The sequence below is a fragment of the Paramormyrops kingsleyae genome, chromosome 19 (assembly GCF_048594095.1).
Source record: "Paramormyrops kingsleyae isolate MSU_618 chromosome 19, PKINGS_0.4, whole genome shotgun sequence".
NCBI lineage: Eukaryota > Metazoa > Chordata > Actinopteri > Osteoglossiformes > Mormyridae > Paramormyrops > Paramormyrops kingsleyae.
Window position 1 is genome coordinate 8,611,353 of NC_132815.1, and position 16,386 is coordinate 8,627,738.

Sequence of the window (16,386 nt, forward strand, 5' to 3'; positions counted from 1 at the left end):
CTTTTGGCCTCCTCTTTTATCTCCGGCTTGTGGTTGACAGCAGGGGTTGGGTTACCTCGGAGAGGACCCATGGCTCTGAGCGACATCGGCGGGAGCCTTCTCTCCGTCACCCTCTCCACCAGCTGCCGGAGGGTCTCGCGTACCTCACCTACGAGGTGCGCGTTCCCGGGCAGAGACATTCCACTCCGGCTGGCCAGATTCAGTGCCACAGGGTCCTCCTGGACCTCGGGCACATTCAGCCAGTAGATGACCTCCTGTAGCAAACCGATGCGGTCGCTCTCCGTTGCAGAAGGTGCGTCTTTGTCGAGGTCTGTCATTCTGTGATGATCCATGTCAGGCGAGCAAGCAGGAAGCGGGAAGCACGTATCAAGCAGGTCATGACATATGTTTTGTGATGGGTGGTGCTCACTAACTGAAATATTATAGGGAATGAATTTGTCCTCCCTGATATGGCTTTTGACCAATTTTTCAAAAAAAATATTTGGTGACACTTTACTTGAAGAAGCAGAAGTAACTTAGTGACTCATTTACTACTCGAGTACAAATCATGAACAAAATAGGCCACAGTAACTGGGCAGCAATTGCACTTTACTGAACACACCCTTTAGCTTGCTATTGCTATCCGAATAAAAAGCCAACTTCAGCCAGCAAATAAGAATCTGCAAATTACAAGCCAGACAAATCAGAAGGTGTGAATCAGTAGCCAACTTCAGCATCATAGTCCATCATAGTCAGAAGGTCCTCTTTGTGATAGTATTTGATTGCGTACACTGAAACTTACAAAAGACATTTCGGTTTTATCAACAGGATTCTGAATAAAGTCTGCTGTGGTCTCTCCATTCGGTTTATCATATAGTTTTCTTAAGCTTGTTTTAGATAGATGCATGTTTTTTTTTGTTTTTTTTTATTGTCTATATTGTTCCTATATTGTTATTTTTGCTGATCCTATGGATCCTGTTATACTGTCTTTTTTATTATTGTTGCTGTTTCTAAGGAATTTCCCCATTGTGGGATTAATAAAGTCAATCTAATCTAATCTAATCTAATCTAATCTAATCTAATGTTACAAGTCAGTCATCTTAAAATTAAAATGTATTCTCTGAAATGTGTAGGACTTCTTCTCCAAATGCCATGATGCTTGTTTGTAATTGCTCTCCCTATGACTCAAAGAGTATGCTGATTTTCAGCCTACACCAGCTTTTAATTACTCTCAGTCACTCGGATAGCACTTTTGTCCAAATAAATTAGAATTAATTCCCATTTATTTAGCGGCTCAGAAACTCTACGGTAGGGCAGCCCCTGGGAACTAAATTAATTAATTTGTCATTATTCCTCAAATTTGGTCTTGGTCTTACCCTAAACTCTCAGGTACTGAGTTTGCTTCCAAGTGAGCACTTAGTTAATTAATTAACCTTGAACAACCTGTACACAGAACAAATCCCACTGTTCGTTTAAAGTTAGCTGACCCCATCAACTGGTGCCTGTTTAGAAATGAATTACAAAGTTTAATTAGAAGGATGTTTTAACCTAAAACTGAGAGTATTTAAAGAAATACTGCAGACGAACATTATCAGTTTTTTCCGCAGAGCTGATATTGTACAGAGGTTACGTGAAGCACAGACAGAGACCATGTGACATCAGCAAGCCAGACCATAATCACAATCACGAGTATGGCAGGTAAATGGCTACATGTGAAAAAAGAAATCTAGATTACGAACTGTATTGCTGCTTTTTAAAGGCAATTTGTGTAATTTCTGTTACATCCTAGGTTGGAAAGTCATTTTATTCAATCTGCTATTGTCAGCAGTCCAATTAAATGCATCAACGGATATATGTAAAGTAGCATTTATTTGAATAGTTCAATCATTCATCCATCCATCCATCCATCAAAACCATCCATTCTCTTCCGCTCCTCCGGGGTCGGGTCGTGGGCACAGCAGTCTAAGCAGAGATCTGTCCAGACCTCCCTCTCACCAGCCACCTCCTCCAGCTCTTCTGAATCCCAAGGCGTTCCCAGGCCAGCTCAGAGATGTAATCTCTCCAGTGTGTACTGGGTCTGCCCTGGGGCCTCCTCCCAGTTGGACTTGCCAGGAGGCATCCTAGATAGATGCCCAAACCACGGCAACCGACTCCCATATCGGGCGCAATGCAGATCGGGTGGGAGTCGAGGACAGGGGCCTCCACAGACTGATCGTCAGCTACCAAAACTGTTTGAATAGTATAAATTAAAATGCCAGTGATCCATTCTGCATATGGCAAGCAAAACATAGACCTACTCCAACCAACCAACTTATTTTAAGCTCGTTGAGGTACGGTGTACCCACCAGGACCAGAGAGGCCAATCGGGAGACTCCAGAGAATCTCCGGGGGGCTTCGTAGCGGTTGTGCTGATCAACAAAATAATTAAAACTGAGCCAGCAGGAAATAATTTTACAACTCACACACACATGCAATAGACCACAACTGCTCTGCATAGAGACACATGCAAACACACAGCACGCCTGTCAGTGTGATCGCTCGTCATTTAGAACTGATTGAGCGCAGTGCGCAGTTGCGAAGGTCCCACAATAATCACTTTCTGTTGCTGGTTCCTCAAACGATGGAAATTAAAAAGAGGCCAGACGAGGCTGAGGAAGTCAAGCTGATTTAATAGTTCAATATGCTATTTATTTTCTGCCTGAAATGTCAGTAATAATGTTATTGGGATAATATGAAAGGTGGCATCATTTATGAAAGTTCGTTCCCAGAACAAACACAAAATGGGGTGGAATTGGATGTGAAACTCTGGGGCGGAAAATGAGTCCCACTCTGGGCCTGATCCCCACTGTAATGTAACTGACATAACAGAAGAATTTAGCTACATATTAAATAATATACCCATTGTATATTTAAATATATTATCCAGATATATTATGTCCTACTTAATGGCAACATTTTTCCTCTAATCATGCAATAGCCCCCAAATTTATCCCCTGTCTGATGACAAAAATGTAAACATTTCCATGAAATTTTGACCTATGAGAAAATTAACTCTGTCTTCCTGTGGTACGTAATGAATTATATCTTTCAAGGTAAATTATGTCAATTTGCAAATGATCTATCTTATGTTTTGTATTATAACTGACACAATACGGGTGGCTCCATAATCTAATTAAAAATATAGGCTACAGTACTTTCATCGGCCATTTTATTAGGTACACCTGCTTGCTAACGCAAGCAACCTGTTAATGAAAGAGGCCAGGGGAGGGTGGCCAGACTCTTTAAGGCTGACGAGCAGCCCATCAGAGCGAAAAAAACAGCTCGATGCAACCGTGGTGCAGGAGACAAACGTGGGACCTACACGGCATTCACTAGCGTTCATTGTTCATCTAATGACCTTCTAGCTCGCGATGTAATCGGCGCTGTTGTGCAAGGGTGAAACGCATAGCAAACTAACTGCATGACAAAACCGAAATTACTACGGAGTTGTATTTTAATTAACATCTCCTATATCTGTCGGCACCGGAGCAGAGCTCTTGTTTTTGGGCTGTATCATGACAGCTGTTCCTTACTGGCCGATGGCGTGGAGCCGCCCCCTATGGAGTAATGAATGAGACGGATCTCCCATTTGCTAATACGGAATAGAGGGCGTTACGACAATGAAGTCATCTCGCCGCGGGGATGGTAATATGGTGAATTCGAGTGGGTCTGTCTTATCATCATCCTTTTAAAGTACAGCTGATAAGGATTTTCCAGCAATCGCGTCCGTGTGGTCCCTGCAAACCCGATGCGAATAATGTTTAGCAAAAACAATTTGGAGGACAAAATAGCCAAATACAATACCGACGAGACGAAAGGGAGCAAAAAACCTATCTGAAAGCAAGGAAGAGGTATGGGTAGACATGTTACGGTGCAGCATTTGACATTAATTCACAACAATTTAAGTTTTTTGAGCATTGCGAGATTGCGCGTGCGACGGAAATATTGTTGTGCAATAAATTGTATCTGTTTCGATAACGTTGTAAAACGTTTATTTGAGTAGATTGCCGACAATGATGGTGGCTCTACAACCGTATCACACCACTACTGTGTTTCTGCCCTGATAAAAAGATAACGGGCATCTCTGAGTTCTGACTGTATTTAGTGATTTTGTTAATTTAGCATAAATTGTGCACACATGTTTGTTGGTGCAACAAGTGTTCCACGGTGCCATGCACAAATGTCTCCGATGTTATAGTGCTTCTCTATTTTAACATCGTGTCCAGCCCCCAGCAAGGACTGATACAATATACTGTTGTGACAATAGGGTAACGTCCTCCAAAATCTGGCAGCCAAGACGGACAATATGCATATTACACACCCAAATACCCCGGTGAAACGAATCCGAAATAGTTTCATGTTGCCTTCTGCGTTTTTATTTATTTGTTTTTTTTTAATATTGTGCCAGTTTTTTCCGCACTAATCAACATTAACGTTCGCAGAACTGACAGCGCAGTAGAATAATTGCTTGGCAAATAATGAGTGTTTGAAGAATAGCGTTATTACTTGTACTGCTGATTTGAAGTTTGATTGTGCGGCATGGGATTTATTGTCTTCACTGTTGTTGATGTATGGATTGGTTCAAGGCTTTGACGCGAGTTGAGTTTGTACCTTAAGAGTCTGTTCCTTCGTGTGACCACTTGTTTGCTCCCGTATTCGTGCGTAAGGTGTAATTTAGATGGATCTTAAGTCAAAGAATGCGTCAGCTCCTAAGGCCTCCAGGAAGAGGAAGGGTTCAAGGGCAAACCCCAAAGGGAATGGACAAGGTATTGTTATCTTTGCAGTTTACTGGTGTAAACCATCAGTCTGTGGCCAGTGTGCGCAGATTCATATCCTGGGAGTATATGAACAACCCCTTAACTTATTTTGCTTCACTAACTATTCTGTATAAATTGTTAAAGTTTTTAGTTGGTCAAAGAAGTAAATAATGTTTCATTAAACTCCCAAACTATGTGTTCTTGTACAACAAAGGCAATTAAGCAGTTTCCATAATTATTCCTTAGAATTTGTTGTTTTAATGCAATAATAGATGAGAGGAAATATATTTAGTGTTAAAGTTTCATCGTGCATTTCAGACTCCAGCAGCAATGTGGACAAGAGGTGTAAATCAAAAGTAGAGAGTGCATCGAAGGTAAGGAAAGGTTTGCCATTTCTAACCCTTTTTAAATGTCTGCTTGAGCTGCCATGTTAGGGAAAACGCGTTAAATTAAATAACGCGTGTAGTGTACAAATTTTTGTCATTTTAACTTACAGTATATAACAATACTGTGTACACCCCTGTGCAATATCTTTAAAATGGTAAATTATTCTAAATTATAGATATTTTTTTTTTATACTTTTAAGTTGAAGTGCCTGGTATTTGATCTTATGTCTGTCTTAAAACAAACATGTTTGTCTGCACTGAAAATAAGGGCACCAGGGTAGAAACCCAATGCACCAAAAGTGATTGCACGTGTAATTCCTAATAAAGCCAAACTGCATGGACAAGGATATAAAATAAAAATAACAAAAGGAGAATTTACCCATGGGGATTAATAAAGTATCTCCATTCTGTTATAGCATGTGAACATCACGGCTTTCAAAGCACAGCTTACCCAGTGTTGGTCTGGGTTGTTCCTAATGCAATATGTCTCCACATGGTAAGGAGTTGCATGGCCAATTTAGAACCAGATTGTAAGATTTCATAGAGATGGGAGACGGTACAAGATCATCAGCAAGTTACTGAACATTAACCAAAATACAGTGGCGGCAGTGGTTAGAGGAGACATCCTACCAACAACAGAAGGCACAGTGGCCGTCCTTGAAAAATGACACTATGCACAGTTTGCTATTTACAGAAACTTGCAATGAAACAAAGACGACGCAAAGGACATTGCATGAAGTCAACCGCTATGGATGGCGTCCAAGAAGAAACCATTAATCACAAAAAGGCATAGAACTGTAAGGTTAACTTTTACTAGTAAATATAAAGAGAATTTTGGGAGCAGCGCGTGGCTCAGTGAGCCGTACCTGTGATCAGAAGGTTGTCGGTTTGAGTCCAGCCTCGGTACATCTGTGACCCCCCCCCCTTAACCCCCAGCTCCCTCAGCGCCACAACAGGTGGCTGCCCTTTGCGGCCAGCCTACTCTCACCATCAGAGAGCAAGCTGAGGGAGGCATAGAGAGACACTCTCCAAGAGGATCAGTAAAAGTATTTATTATTATTGTTCATTTTGGCAGTACATTCTTTGGCCAGATGAAACCAGAATAAATTTGAGTCAGAAAGGGGTCTAGCATGTATGGTGTAGACCTGACCTGGATGACCACAGTGACTGCATTGTGCCGACTGTGAAACATGGAGGTGGATGGGTGCAGATATGGGGTCGCACATGTGCAAAAGGTGTAGGGAGGATGACATTTACAGATGGCGCCATGAATGCAAGCTTGCAAACCCAAACACTGAGTGAAAAGCTGGCTGCCAGTGTGAGGGAGCTGGATTGGCAGGAGAGGAAATTTCCAACGTGACAACAGTCCCAAACGCACTGGAAAAATCACACGAGTTTAAAGAAGGAAAAAAAATGAAAACTATGACCTGACCAAGAATGTCCCCGGTCTTAAAACCAATAGAAGACCTTTGGGGTATTTTAAGGTGGAAGGTGGAGGCGAACCACTCCAGCAGAGAGCAGCTGAAAAGAACAGTCTGTGAGGAACAGCAGACAGTTTCTCCACAGAATTGTGCATCACTGGTATCATCAGTGCCCAGGAAAATCGATCAGTCATCAGAAATATAATAAAATGAATGGATTGTCACTAATAAAGGTTTTACTGACTTATGTTGCACTTTGATATTACATATCATTATTGTTTGATTAGACATTACTTTTTTATGAATTATATGTCTTCATTCTTCTTGGGCTGTGGCCACAAACAAAAATTACTTAACATTTTTGTGATATTTACTTGGGGTGTACTTTTTTATATACTGTGCATGAAAACTGTGTTTTCATAGGCCTGTACTGGATGGATGGATAAACTCTCAGTAACAATGAATTTACACTACTGTAGTTTGTGACTCTGTTAAATGTATTCAGAGTCAACTGCTGGGATTGGCTGGGACAGATTTGTGTTTAAATATCTTGGCCAATTGCAGTACAGCGTATAGGAACATTAAAGATACACTATCTAATTTCTGGGAATATTTGTCACTCAGCTTGTGCCAGGTAAGACCCAGACTCGCAAACAAAATAGTATCGATGGGAGCCTGGTTGCGTATCTGAGGTCTTGGCTGCGACTGTCAAAACACAAATAGACAAAGAGGTGATTTTTAGAAGTGTCACCTTACTAATGCAGGTTGGTGGGATGAGGTGGAAGGGATGTGAATGAATGGCCACCATTTCTTGTTTAGGTGTCACACTAATGGAGGGTTTGTCAGCGACAGAGCAGTGTAAAGGCAACACTGTAGACCAGTGTTTATTATTACTTATGAGATTTCGCAAAAAAAATAATAAGTTTGAGATCAGTCAACCCCACTCATGCATGCAATGACTTCATCCATACAGTCATTGTTTTCAGTATCGTTTACTTCAATCCAATTATCTATGTAGTGCCCATCCCAACATTATTGCCCCAGAGCGCTTGTTAAAACCAATTATCGGTTACAATCTTACAGTCCCCAGTTTATGAGCGAAATCCGTTCCCTAAGTCTGTCTTAAAGTCACATTTGTAGGTAAGTCAATTATAAAATTATTATTATTATACAGTAATGGTATTGCACTGTACCTTGAACTGACAAGCCAGGCAGTGTTTTCGCGAGTGTCACAAAGTGTGCATGTTTGTTATTACGACCCATTGTATATTTAACCTAAATTTTTTATATAATGGGCTTTATGGCAGTCAGTTCATGAGTACAACGTTTCGGTAAGGCTTACATTCTTAACCCAAGGACTGCCTGTATACAGGAACAAAGAGCTGAGCTGAACTGTCACGAGAGTTATAAAAAGATACTCTTCATGGGGGTCAAAGATCAACGGCCCCCCTACCTGCAGGCATTTTCTGCTGAATGTTACCCTCTGTTTCCAGCTGCCGTCTCTCCTCCTCTAGCCAGAAACCGACAGGCGTTACAACACTCTGTCCCTGAATTATAAACCCCTTTGCTCTCCTGTTACAGTCTGACAAGGCAGAGCAGCAGAAGGGGCGAAAGATAAAGAGAACGTATGAAAGGAAATCGTAAGTGTCTGAAGGACGGTATTTAAGCAGCTGTGTTTGTGACCATTACCGTTGTGGCTAGCAGGAGTCCTGACTAACGTAGCCAAGACTTCTGCACGTTTGTATGTATATATTTAACGCTTCTTACTGTTAATTAGTTTGTCCCTAGGAGTCTTATTGGCCTGCTAGATGCTACATGGAAAAATAATTGTGACATTGGTAATGCCTGATGTGATTCTGGTGACTCCATAAACCGGTTGTGTGGCCCCTTCACTTTACTTTGAGGCTTGTCGCAGTGTCGCATCACATGCTGGATGCCGGGTCGCGACAGTGATGTACACTGGGCGCCTGGCCAGTGGCTGTGCTCCTTGCTGTCTCCCCCAGGTCCCAGTGCCCCGCGTCTCTGCCTGCGGAGGTCTCCACCAGTAGGGCGTCACACCTCGGGCTGGCCAATGGCGGCGAGGGCTCTGCTAGTACGTTATGCCAGGCAGAGGCAAGGAGTGGAGGGCCCCGCTTGGAGACAGGCCCAGGTGAACGCTCCCGCCATGACGGAAAAGGTCTTTTCTTAATTTCCTGTTTTTTTTTTTTTTGTTGCTTGTTAAAGTGTACGACAATGGAAATGATTAACTACCTATCTTGCTTAGATGGCTGTAAGGCTATTGAAAAAGTTACAGCCTGAAGTATTTTCATATTCAGCGATTACTTTCAAAACAAAGGTTAAACCCCATGAACCAGTGGCCTGTACTGCGAAGCAGGGTTACTGGCTTATCGGGATAACTTGTCGGATTTAAGGTATTCTGGGCAAAATGTAAGTGAACGAAGTCCATTTAAACTGTGGTACCTTAAATCCGACAAGTTACCCTGATAAGCCAGTAACCCCGCTTTGTAGTACAGGCACATTTAGCTGCTCATTTAGCACCAGCTTTTTGTCTGTAGCAATTAAAATGCTTTTCTGAGTACCTTCGGAAAAGTTAATTATTGAAGCACCTTAAAAACGCTCTGCTCTAGAAACGCCTCTGCACTGGACACGTGAGGGACACAGGAAGCTGCCAGAGTGAAATATTCACACTCACTCTCGTCCTGTGTGCTGTAATTCAGTAGCTGATCAGCCCCCCGATGTCGGCAATGTCTTGGCATCTTGGTGTCGTTCTCACCCAGATACCGTGACCAAGAGAAGGCGCAAGGCTGGGCAAGACGGCAAGCTTTCCAGAGAAGCTTTGGCTGATGCAGTGAAACAGTCAGGTATTGCTAAATGGTTTGTCTTTTTGTCTTTCTTTAATGTGAGATACTTTAATGGCATGACTGATATCATACCTTATCATTCAATCTGTCAGCAGCTCCTCCGGGACGAAACCAGAGGCCCCAAAATGCAGAAAGAACCCCTGAACCGACGTCCAAAGACCGAGCACCAAAGAAGGGTCTTCCAGTCTACACTCCTGGTAGGAGGCACTCATCCAACTTGCCCCCCCCCCCCACTCCCTTTTAGAAGGAACTGTGCTTCATGAGTGTTTAAGAATAGTGCTAGAAATACCGCCATCTACTGGCAGTGTGCTGTAGGTCACAGCTACTGCACAGTGACATCAACATGTTGCCATTGGTTTGGACAGGGAGCCAGGAGGAGCAGTGGAATCTGCAGATTGTGGACAAAGGACGAGTCACGTGCCCAAGATGCAAAACCGTCAGCAGGAAAACTGTAGATGGCTTGAAAAAGCACATGGCAAACTGCAAAGTGGTACGTATGACCATCCATGCCACCTGTTATCATACCGGGGTTCAGTTGTGCCGAAATATCATTCATTAATTTTATTTTCTTGAGATCCTCTCCAGGATAAGTTGTTGGAAGATGGATGAATGGATGGTTGAATGTAGGGGCGGACTGGCAACACAAACCAGCCCAGGTGTTTACTGCCGAGTGGGGGGTCCTCCTTGGTATATTTGTGCCAATCATGATCAACCAATTGGCCACCAATGAAATTAAGCATTGTCGAATAATCATCTCCTGCGATAGGTTGGGTGCCGCTGGTATATATGCTATACAGTGCCAGGGTTGAGGAAGAAAGACCGACCTACCGGGGAAATCCCTAAACCGATGGCCAGTCCACGCCTGGTTAAACGAATGGATTAATTATTTCTTCTACATCCAACAGAATCCTTTCACGTGTCAACACTGCGGGAAGCAGTTAAAGTCATTGACGGGCATGAAGTATCACATCATGGCGGAGCATAAGAACATGGTAATGGTCGTTCTTCATGCACTGGAGAATCGCCCCTGCAGATGTGCTGTAGGCCCAGTCCGGCTCACGGCCATTTCTCTGCTGCGTTTTCTAGCCCATGTCGGAGGACAACGAGCAGGATGACCAGTCTGTGAAGGAAAATCTCCGAAAGGTGCTAAAAAGGATGGGGAAACTGAAATGCTCGAATGAGGTATGCCTTTCCTTACCATTCCAACTCATGTCTTTTATTCTACATTATGACTTTGCCATTCTCTTGTTTAGCTGACATTTTTAGCTGGTGGGAGTTTTGGCTTAGACAAAAATGTTCTGAGGGCAAAAGGAAAAAAGATTGGCTCTTTCTCTGGACCAATCAGATTGTAGAGGAGACAGGACCAGCCAATCAGATTTCCTGACCCCACCTCCTCTAGTCGCTTGGACCATTATAAGGTTGATAATGCGCACAGCTTGAAGGCCGTGATGCGGGGGAGGAAATGTCGATGTGGGTCACCCTGTGTCCCGAATCTCAGGGATGCGGTGGGAGTTTCACCAGCATCACAGGCTACCTGTACCACACGAGGAAATGCGGCAAGGAGGAGTCTGAGCTGGAGAAGCTGGTGCTAAACTGCAGACACTGTGGGAAGGCCTATAGATCCCGAGCAGGCCTGGAGTACCACGTCAAGTCTGAACACAGCCCGGTGAGTCACTGGCTCCCACTCCCAGGGAACATGGCTTGTGTTCACTGAACAATGTTTACATGGTTGGCTGGTTAGTTGCTTGCTTGCTTGCCTGGTTGGAATCTTTGTTTCCAAAATGATTTTGGTTGCTACCAGGACGAGCAACTCAAAAATCCTCAGCAAGTGTCTTCATGGACTAGAGTCTAGCAGTAGTTGTGTTTTTCTGCAGAGTCCACTGAAGGCCCAGGATGATGAAAAGATGCCACCAAAACAGGAACTGGACCCAGAAAGGACCCCTAGTGGGAGGGTGAAGAGGGTATCTGCCCAGGTAGCCATCTTCCACCTGCAGGAGATTGCCAGTGAGGAGTTGCTCAAGGAGTGGCCCAAGAGGAAGGTGCAGCAGGACCTGGTCCCAGATGACAAGAAGGTACAATGGGTGTGATGAGCAGCTAACTGTGGCCTTGTAGGCCTAAGTTTCAAAACCCTGGTTATAAGCACATGGCTACGTTTCTGTTCCCTGGAACCCCTAGCTCAAGTATGCGCGACCGGGGCTACCTGCTTTCAGTCAGGAAGTTCTCCGCAAGTGGAAGAATGAAGTTAAGCTCCAACACAGAGTGCAGTGTCCAAACCAGGTCAGGCAGCTGCTGGGTTTGAATGGGGAGAAACTGTCGGGAGGCTGTTTTGGTGGGATCATTCATGTGTGCATCCTGCAACAACTTTATGGTCTCTTCCAGGGTTGTGACTCTGTCTACTCCAGTGTCTCTGGGCTGAAAGCTCATCTTGGACTCTGCTCAAGGGTACTGTGCTTTCAAACATCTGCCTAATTGCCCTGTACATTTTAATAGCATTGTCTTCCTCAATGAATGCCCCGATCCAAAAAGTTAGATTATCTATTTTCATATTTTGCTTTGGAAAATGTACCAAGGTATGTTTGTGTCATAAACAGATGTTTTTCAAATAAAACTATTACTGGGGTGGTTGAGAATTCTGTATCGTTCTAGGATTTGACCCAAGGACCTTCTTATCTTAAGTTTAGAGCTGTAACCAGTAACGATAGGGTACAATTGGCAGACCCTTGAAGGAACCGCCCCAGTGATAATTAATTATTGACACTTATTTTCCTGAACCACATGGTTAACTGATGTCACACGGACAGAAAAAAGTTAAAAAGTTGCTTAAGCTTCATATTAATTACTCACTTTCTGTATGAACGAGGTAATTTGAATTGCTATTGGTTTCCTTTGTCCAGGGGGACTTTGAGGCAGGGAAGTACAAATGTTTGATATGCGAGAAAGAATTCAGCTCAGAGAGTGGGGTGAAATATCATATCAACTCCATCCATTCCCAGGTAAGTGATGTATAGAAATTTCATGAAAAGGCATGACTCAGAAGTTCAAGTGAAATTGTAACGCGCTCTCAGAAAAGTTACTGGTATCTTGCTGGATGGCTACAGGGTTGGGGCCATTCCAGAATGCATTGATCAATTCCAGTCCAAATCAGGAAATGGAACTGGAGTTGGAACTTAAATCTCCCTGAAATTCAAATTCAACTCCAATTCTGTTCCCCGTAGTTTTTTTTCCAATCCCAGCTCCAGTTCCATTTCCTGATTTGGACTGGAATTGATCAATGCATTCCGGAATGGCCCCAACCCTGGATGGCTAGATGAACACCACAGTTCCCAAACTTCTCCTCAGAGGCACCCCAGCCATTCCATGTACTTGCTCACCACCCGCTCACTTAATTAATTAACTGAATTAGTTAAATAATTTCATGAAGCATTATGTAGCCTATTGTGGCTTGCCAGTGGCCTAGTCAAGTAATGCGTGAGTATATTGGACGGTTACTGCAAATACTGGGGTGGCTTTCAGACAAGATCTGAAATGGCTAAGCTGACACACTTTGCTAGACGTAATATCATAATTTTAAATCAATATGAAGATCATTTAAGCACAATTTTCTTTGACTGCCTAAAAATTTTGCAAAGTCCTGTAATAAGGTTGGATTTCTCCAGGTTATTTAAATGTTTCTTTTATTCTGAATACTTTTGTGCTGGGGTTTCAACAATGTCAAAGATGACCAAGAAACTAGCTGAGCCATTAGTGTTTACCGCTTAACCGGTTATCAGCAGTACTTGTTGAAAAAGTGAACAGCTTGTAGTGAATAGCCTGTAGTAACATGATTTGAGCCTAAAACATTGAACCAATAACCTACTGGGTAATATTTAGATATTTTATGTTTCTGCTCATATCAGGACTGGTTCATTGTAAGTTCTAAACCCTCTAAGAGCTTTGAGAAGCTCCTGAAGAGGAAACTCAAGGAGGATCGTGTCAAAGCCAGTGCGGAACAGAACCCGTCCCTGAGGTTCACTCCAGAGCCCAAGGGCTGGCCGGATAGAAAGGCCAAAGCCGGCCCTGTGTCCAGTGTGAAGGCAACCCTGGGGACCATAGAGGGAGAGCGGAAGTCAAAGGAGGCGCCCAGCGGCCGGGAGAAGGACTGCTACGACTTCAGCGGGAGCGACAGCCCCAGCAGCAGCTCCAGCTCCAGCAGCTCCAGCAGTGAGTCCGAGGCCGACGAGCCCGAGCCCCCCAAGGTTGACAAGTGGGCCTTGAAGAGGCCTGTGGCCCAATCCAATGCTGCCAAACAGGCCAAGAGCGCCTCCTAACTCCACCCACAGGTCACCGTGGGAACTGCGTCCTGGATATTCTGACTCCTAAAGGCCGATGAGGTCCCTTTGTCAGTGTCACTTTTAAGGTGCTGCTTAATACCACGGTAACAACTAAGCTCACTATTCATTTTCTGTTGCAAATTCTGGGTATTAAAATATCATCTTATTCATCTTATTTTGACATCATGTCTGTCTACAGGAAGGTAGTTGAAAAATAAATTGAAAATCCCATACATATTTGTCATCTAGGTAGTTTTAAATTGTTTCCTCTAACGCATCAGTTGTGTAATTTAAATGAAATGTACAGTACAATGTACATGCAGAATATATCATTCAATGAAGCAGTTGTAACATGAAATTGGTATCTAAATTATCCCCAGACCTGGGATGCACTTGGGGTCAAAATCAACCATGGATATTTCATTCCCATTGAATATTTTTCGTTCATGGCCCAATGATACAGTGTCCCACCATGAATTTCAATGATCAAGCTCATTCCTGCCCCAGACTGACCATTTGAGTGATTGGCTATATGGACAGAATATCCTACATGTACCAAAAGACTGAGGATATGAACATGATTGCCAAGACTACAGCAAAAAAAGGGTGTCACTGTAAACGACAAACCAAGTATTCAGTTAGATGAGCCCCTGATTTCATAGATTACCAAAGTCATCAAGGAGAGTCCTAAATAACATTTATTGTCTCTGTTGCTTTTATGCGTAAAAGAGTTATGAAAAAAATTTCATTGTTCTGGGGGTGACTCACACTGAAAATGGTTTAATATCCCAGCTGAATAAGAAATGAATACAAAACCAAACAATGTTGAAAATTTCTTTATTGTCTTCCACTTGTAACCTTTTCATTTAGCCAAAACCCAGCTTAGGTTTCCTGCCATTTAAACATTTTGTAGCCCCCCCCTGACCACATCACAGGCTGTTAGTTGGTTTCTTTTCTGTATATACAGTGTATATCAATAGCATGCAAAATAATTTTACTTTGTCTGTTGGATTGTGGAGCATATTAACGCATAATGGAGTTATGATATTTGATTTAGTTCGTAATATTTGTGTATTTATGTTAAAGTATATGCTTCAAAATGAAGATAATATTTATGCTTTTCTAATCTGTTATAAGGTAGCTGTTACTGTTTATATAGACATTGCTAAGGTAGCTATTGTGGATCAATCCAGCAAGTCAGATTTAATAATCACAGCTTTTAACGTAACCGTATGTTCCCTTACCAATTCAAAATGCTATATTTCTTTCTAAAATGATTTTACATCATTATATTGTTGTATGCTCATTTGAAAAAGTGCTGTATTGTTTTAATGTTACTTTGCTACATTTTGAAATTTTCTTTTAAGAATCGTATATATAGCAGTTAATTAGGGTAACCAAAGGAAGATGTATGCACTTTTAACTTGGACTCTACTGCTTGACCTTCCGTATGAAGGAAAAGTCACTGTTGCTACACTTGATTCAGTGAGTTTTTTCCCCTGTGTGATATACCAGTTTTTCAGACTATGCTCATAGCGTATTGCCATGCTTGACTGTTTTATTTTCTAAAAAGTTATTCTTTTAAGGAATTATATTTTCCTTGTTGTGGCTTCTCTTATCCTTAAACAATTAGATTGTTTTGACTAGATACACTACTACTTGAATTGCTTGTATTGCACTTGTATTGATTTGTATTATTTTGTATTATTCAAAAGCTCTCTACTGTTACATTTTCTAGGTAAAGGAAATGGATGATTAACACCTTGAATTAAATGTACATGTAAACACTACTATTTGGCCTTATTGGGTGTATTTTTTAGTTTTATTTCCCATTTGTCTCTGTTTGGTATTTCCTTATGAAATGTTCAGTGGTCATTCAAACCTACACCATATTTAGATGGATGCTGTAGGAGGGCGCAGTGTTCTACAGTGCAACAGTGGTCGGTTCATATAAGCATGGCCAGTGAATGTTTGTAGGATATTGGGTAAACCGCTGGGCTTGGAGTTTTCCAATTCAAATCCCAGGAATTTAACCTGTTCCTTTGTTAGGAAGGCCGTAGATGAGAAAAAGAAGGGCATTTTTGAAAATATCTACGGCCATGGTATTTTTTTCAGGAGTGTGCTTGGTAAGTAATTGTATTTTCAAAGTGACTAGTCAGATACAGATATAGACATAGCACAGGTGTACTGTAGTAGCTATAGTAAGTATTTTAAAGATTTTGCTTTTAAACATTTAAAGTAGTTTAAGATTTTTTCAGGCTCTTCTAATACGAAAGGTACATTGGTGGTTTCCTCCTATGAATATACAGTCTTTAGACATCAGTTACGTCTCTTTAATACTTTGCATTAGCCTAGTTAAGTCTCTTAAGGTGACTTACTTCACATTTATCTGATACTCTTCACCATCACAAGGTTATAACTTTGAATTTTCCAGTTATCAAGAATTATAAAGCATTTTCCATATGATTTAATGGTCCTTATATGGTTTGTCTTTCTGTTTATCTTGGCTGGGGTCCTGTCCTATGGCACACAGCTGGGGTAAATATTTGATGAGAAGCTAGTCTTTTGCAGGGCGTGTGTTTGTGCGCGCACACACACACACACACACACACACACAAACAGGCCAGAAGAAA

General features: G+C 42.2%; 1 protein-coding gene across 5 annotated transcripts; it reads left to right on the plus strand.

The window, feature by feature from the left end:
* Window positions 1-3,307: 3,307 nt before the first annotated feature.
* znf512 (zinc finger protein 512) lies at window positions 3,308-15,543 on the plus strand. Of its 5 annotated transcripts, none has more exons than XM_023831549.2 (16): window positions 3,308-3,869; window positions 4,686-4,784; window positions 5,094-5,149; window positions 8,164-8,222; window positions 8,586-8,758; window positions 9,360-9,443; window positions 9,536-9,640; window positions 9,809-9,933; window positions 10,349-10,435; window positions 10,530-10,625; window positions 10,942-11,109; window positions 11,318-11,515; window positions 11,619-11,720; window positions 11,823-11,885; window positions 12,338-12,436; window positions 13,340-15,543. In XM_023831549.2, the coding sequence occupies exons 2-16, from the start codon at window positions 4,697-4,699 to the stop codon at window positions 13,748-13,750; spliced, it is 1,914 nt and encodes a 637-aa protein (XP_023687317.2). In that variant the 5' UTR covers window positions 3,308-3,869; window positions 4,686-4,696; the 3' UTR covers window positions 13,751-15,543. The 5 variants fall into 5 exon arrangements, with proteins under 5 accessions (XP_023687317.2, XP_023687319.2, XP_023687320.2 ...); XM_023831551.2 differs by having other exon boundaries at window positions 9,539-9,640; XM_023831552.2 differs by having other exon boundaries at window positions 8,586-8,731.
* The last annotated feature ends 843 nt before the right edge of the window (window positions 15,544-16,386 follow it).

What these genes read in the sequence shown, in the direction of transcription:
- znf512 (XM_023831550.2), top strand. Translation starts at nt 4,697, where the DNA reads ATGGATCTTAAGTCAAAGAATGCGTCAGCTCCTAAGGCCTCCAGGAAG. An exon ending in TGGCGGAGCATAAGAACATG is followed by an intron (nt 10,436 to 10,529) that starts GTAATGGTCGTT and finishes TGCGTTTTCTAG; the next exon opens with CCCATGTCGGAGGACAACGA. An exon ending in GAGTGCAGTGTCCAAACCAG is followed by an intron (nt 11,721 to 11,822) that starts GTCAGGCAGCTG and finishes GGTCTCTTCCAG; the next exon opens with GGTTGTGACTCTGTCTACTC.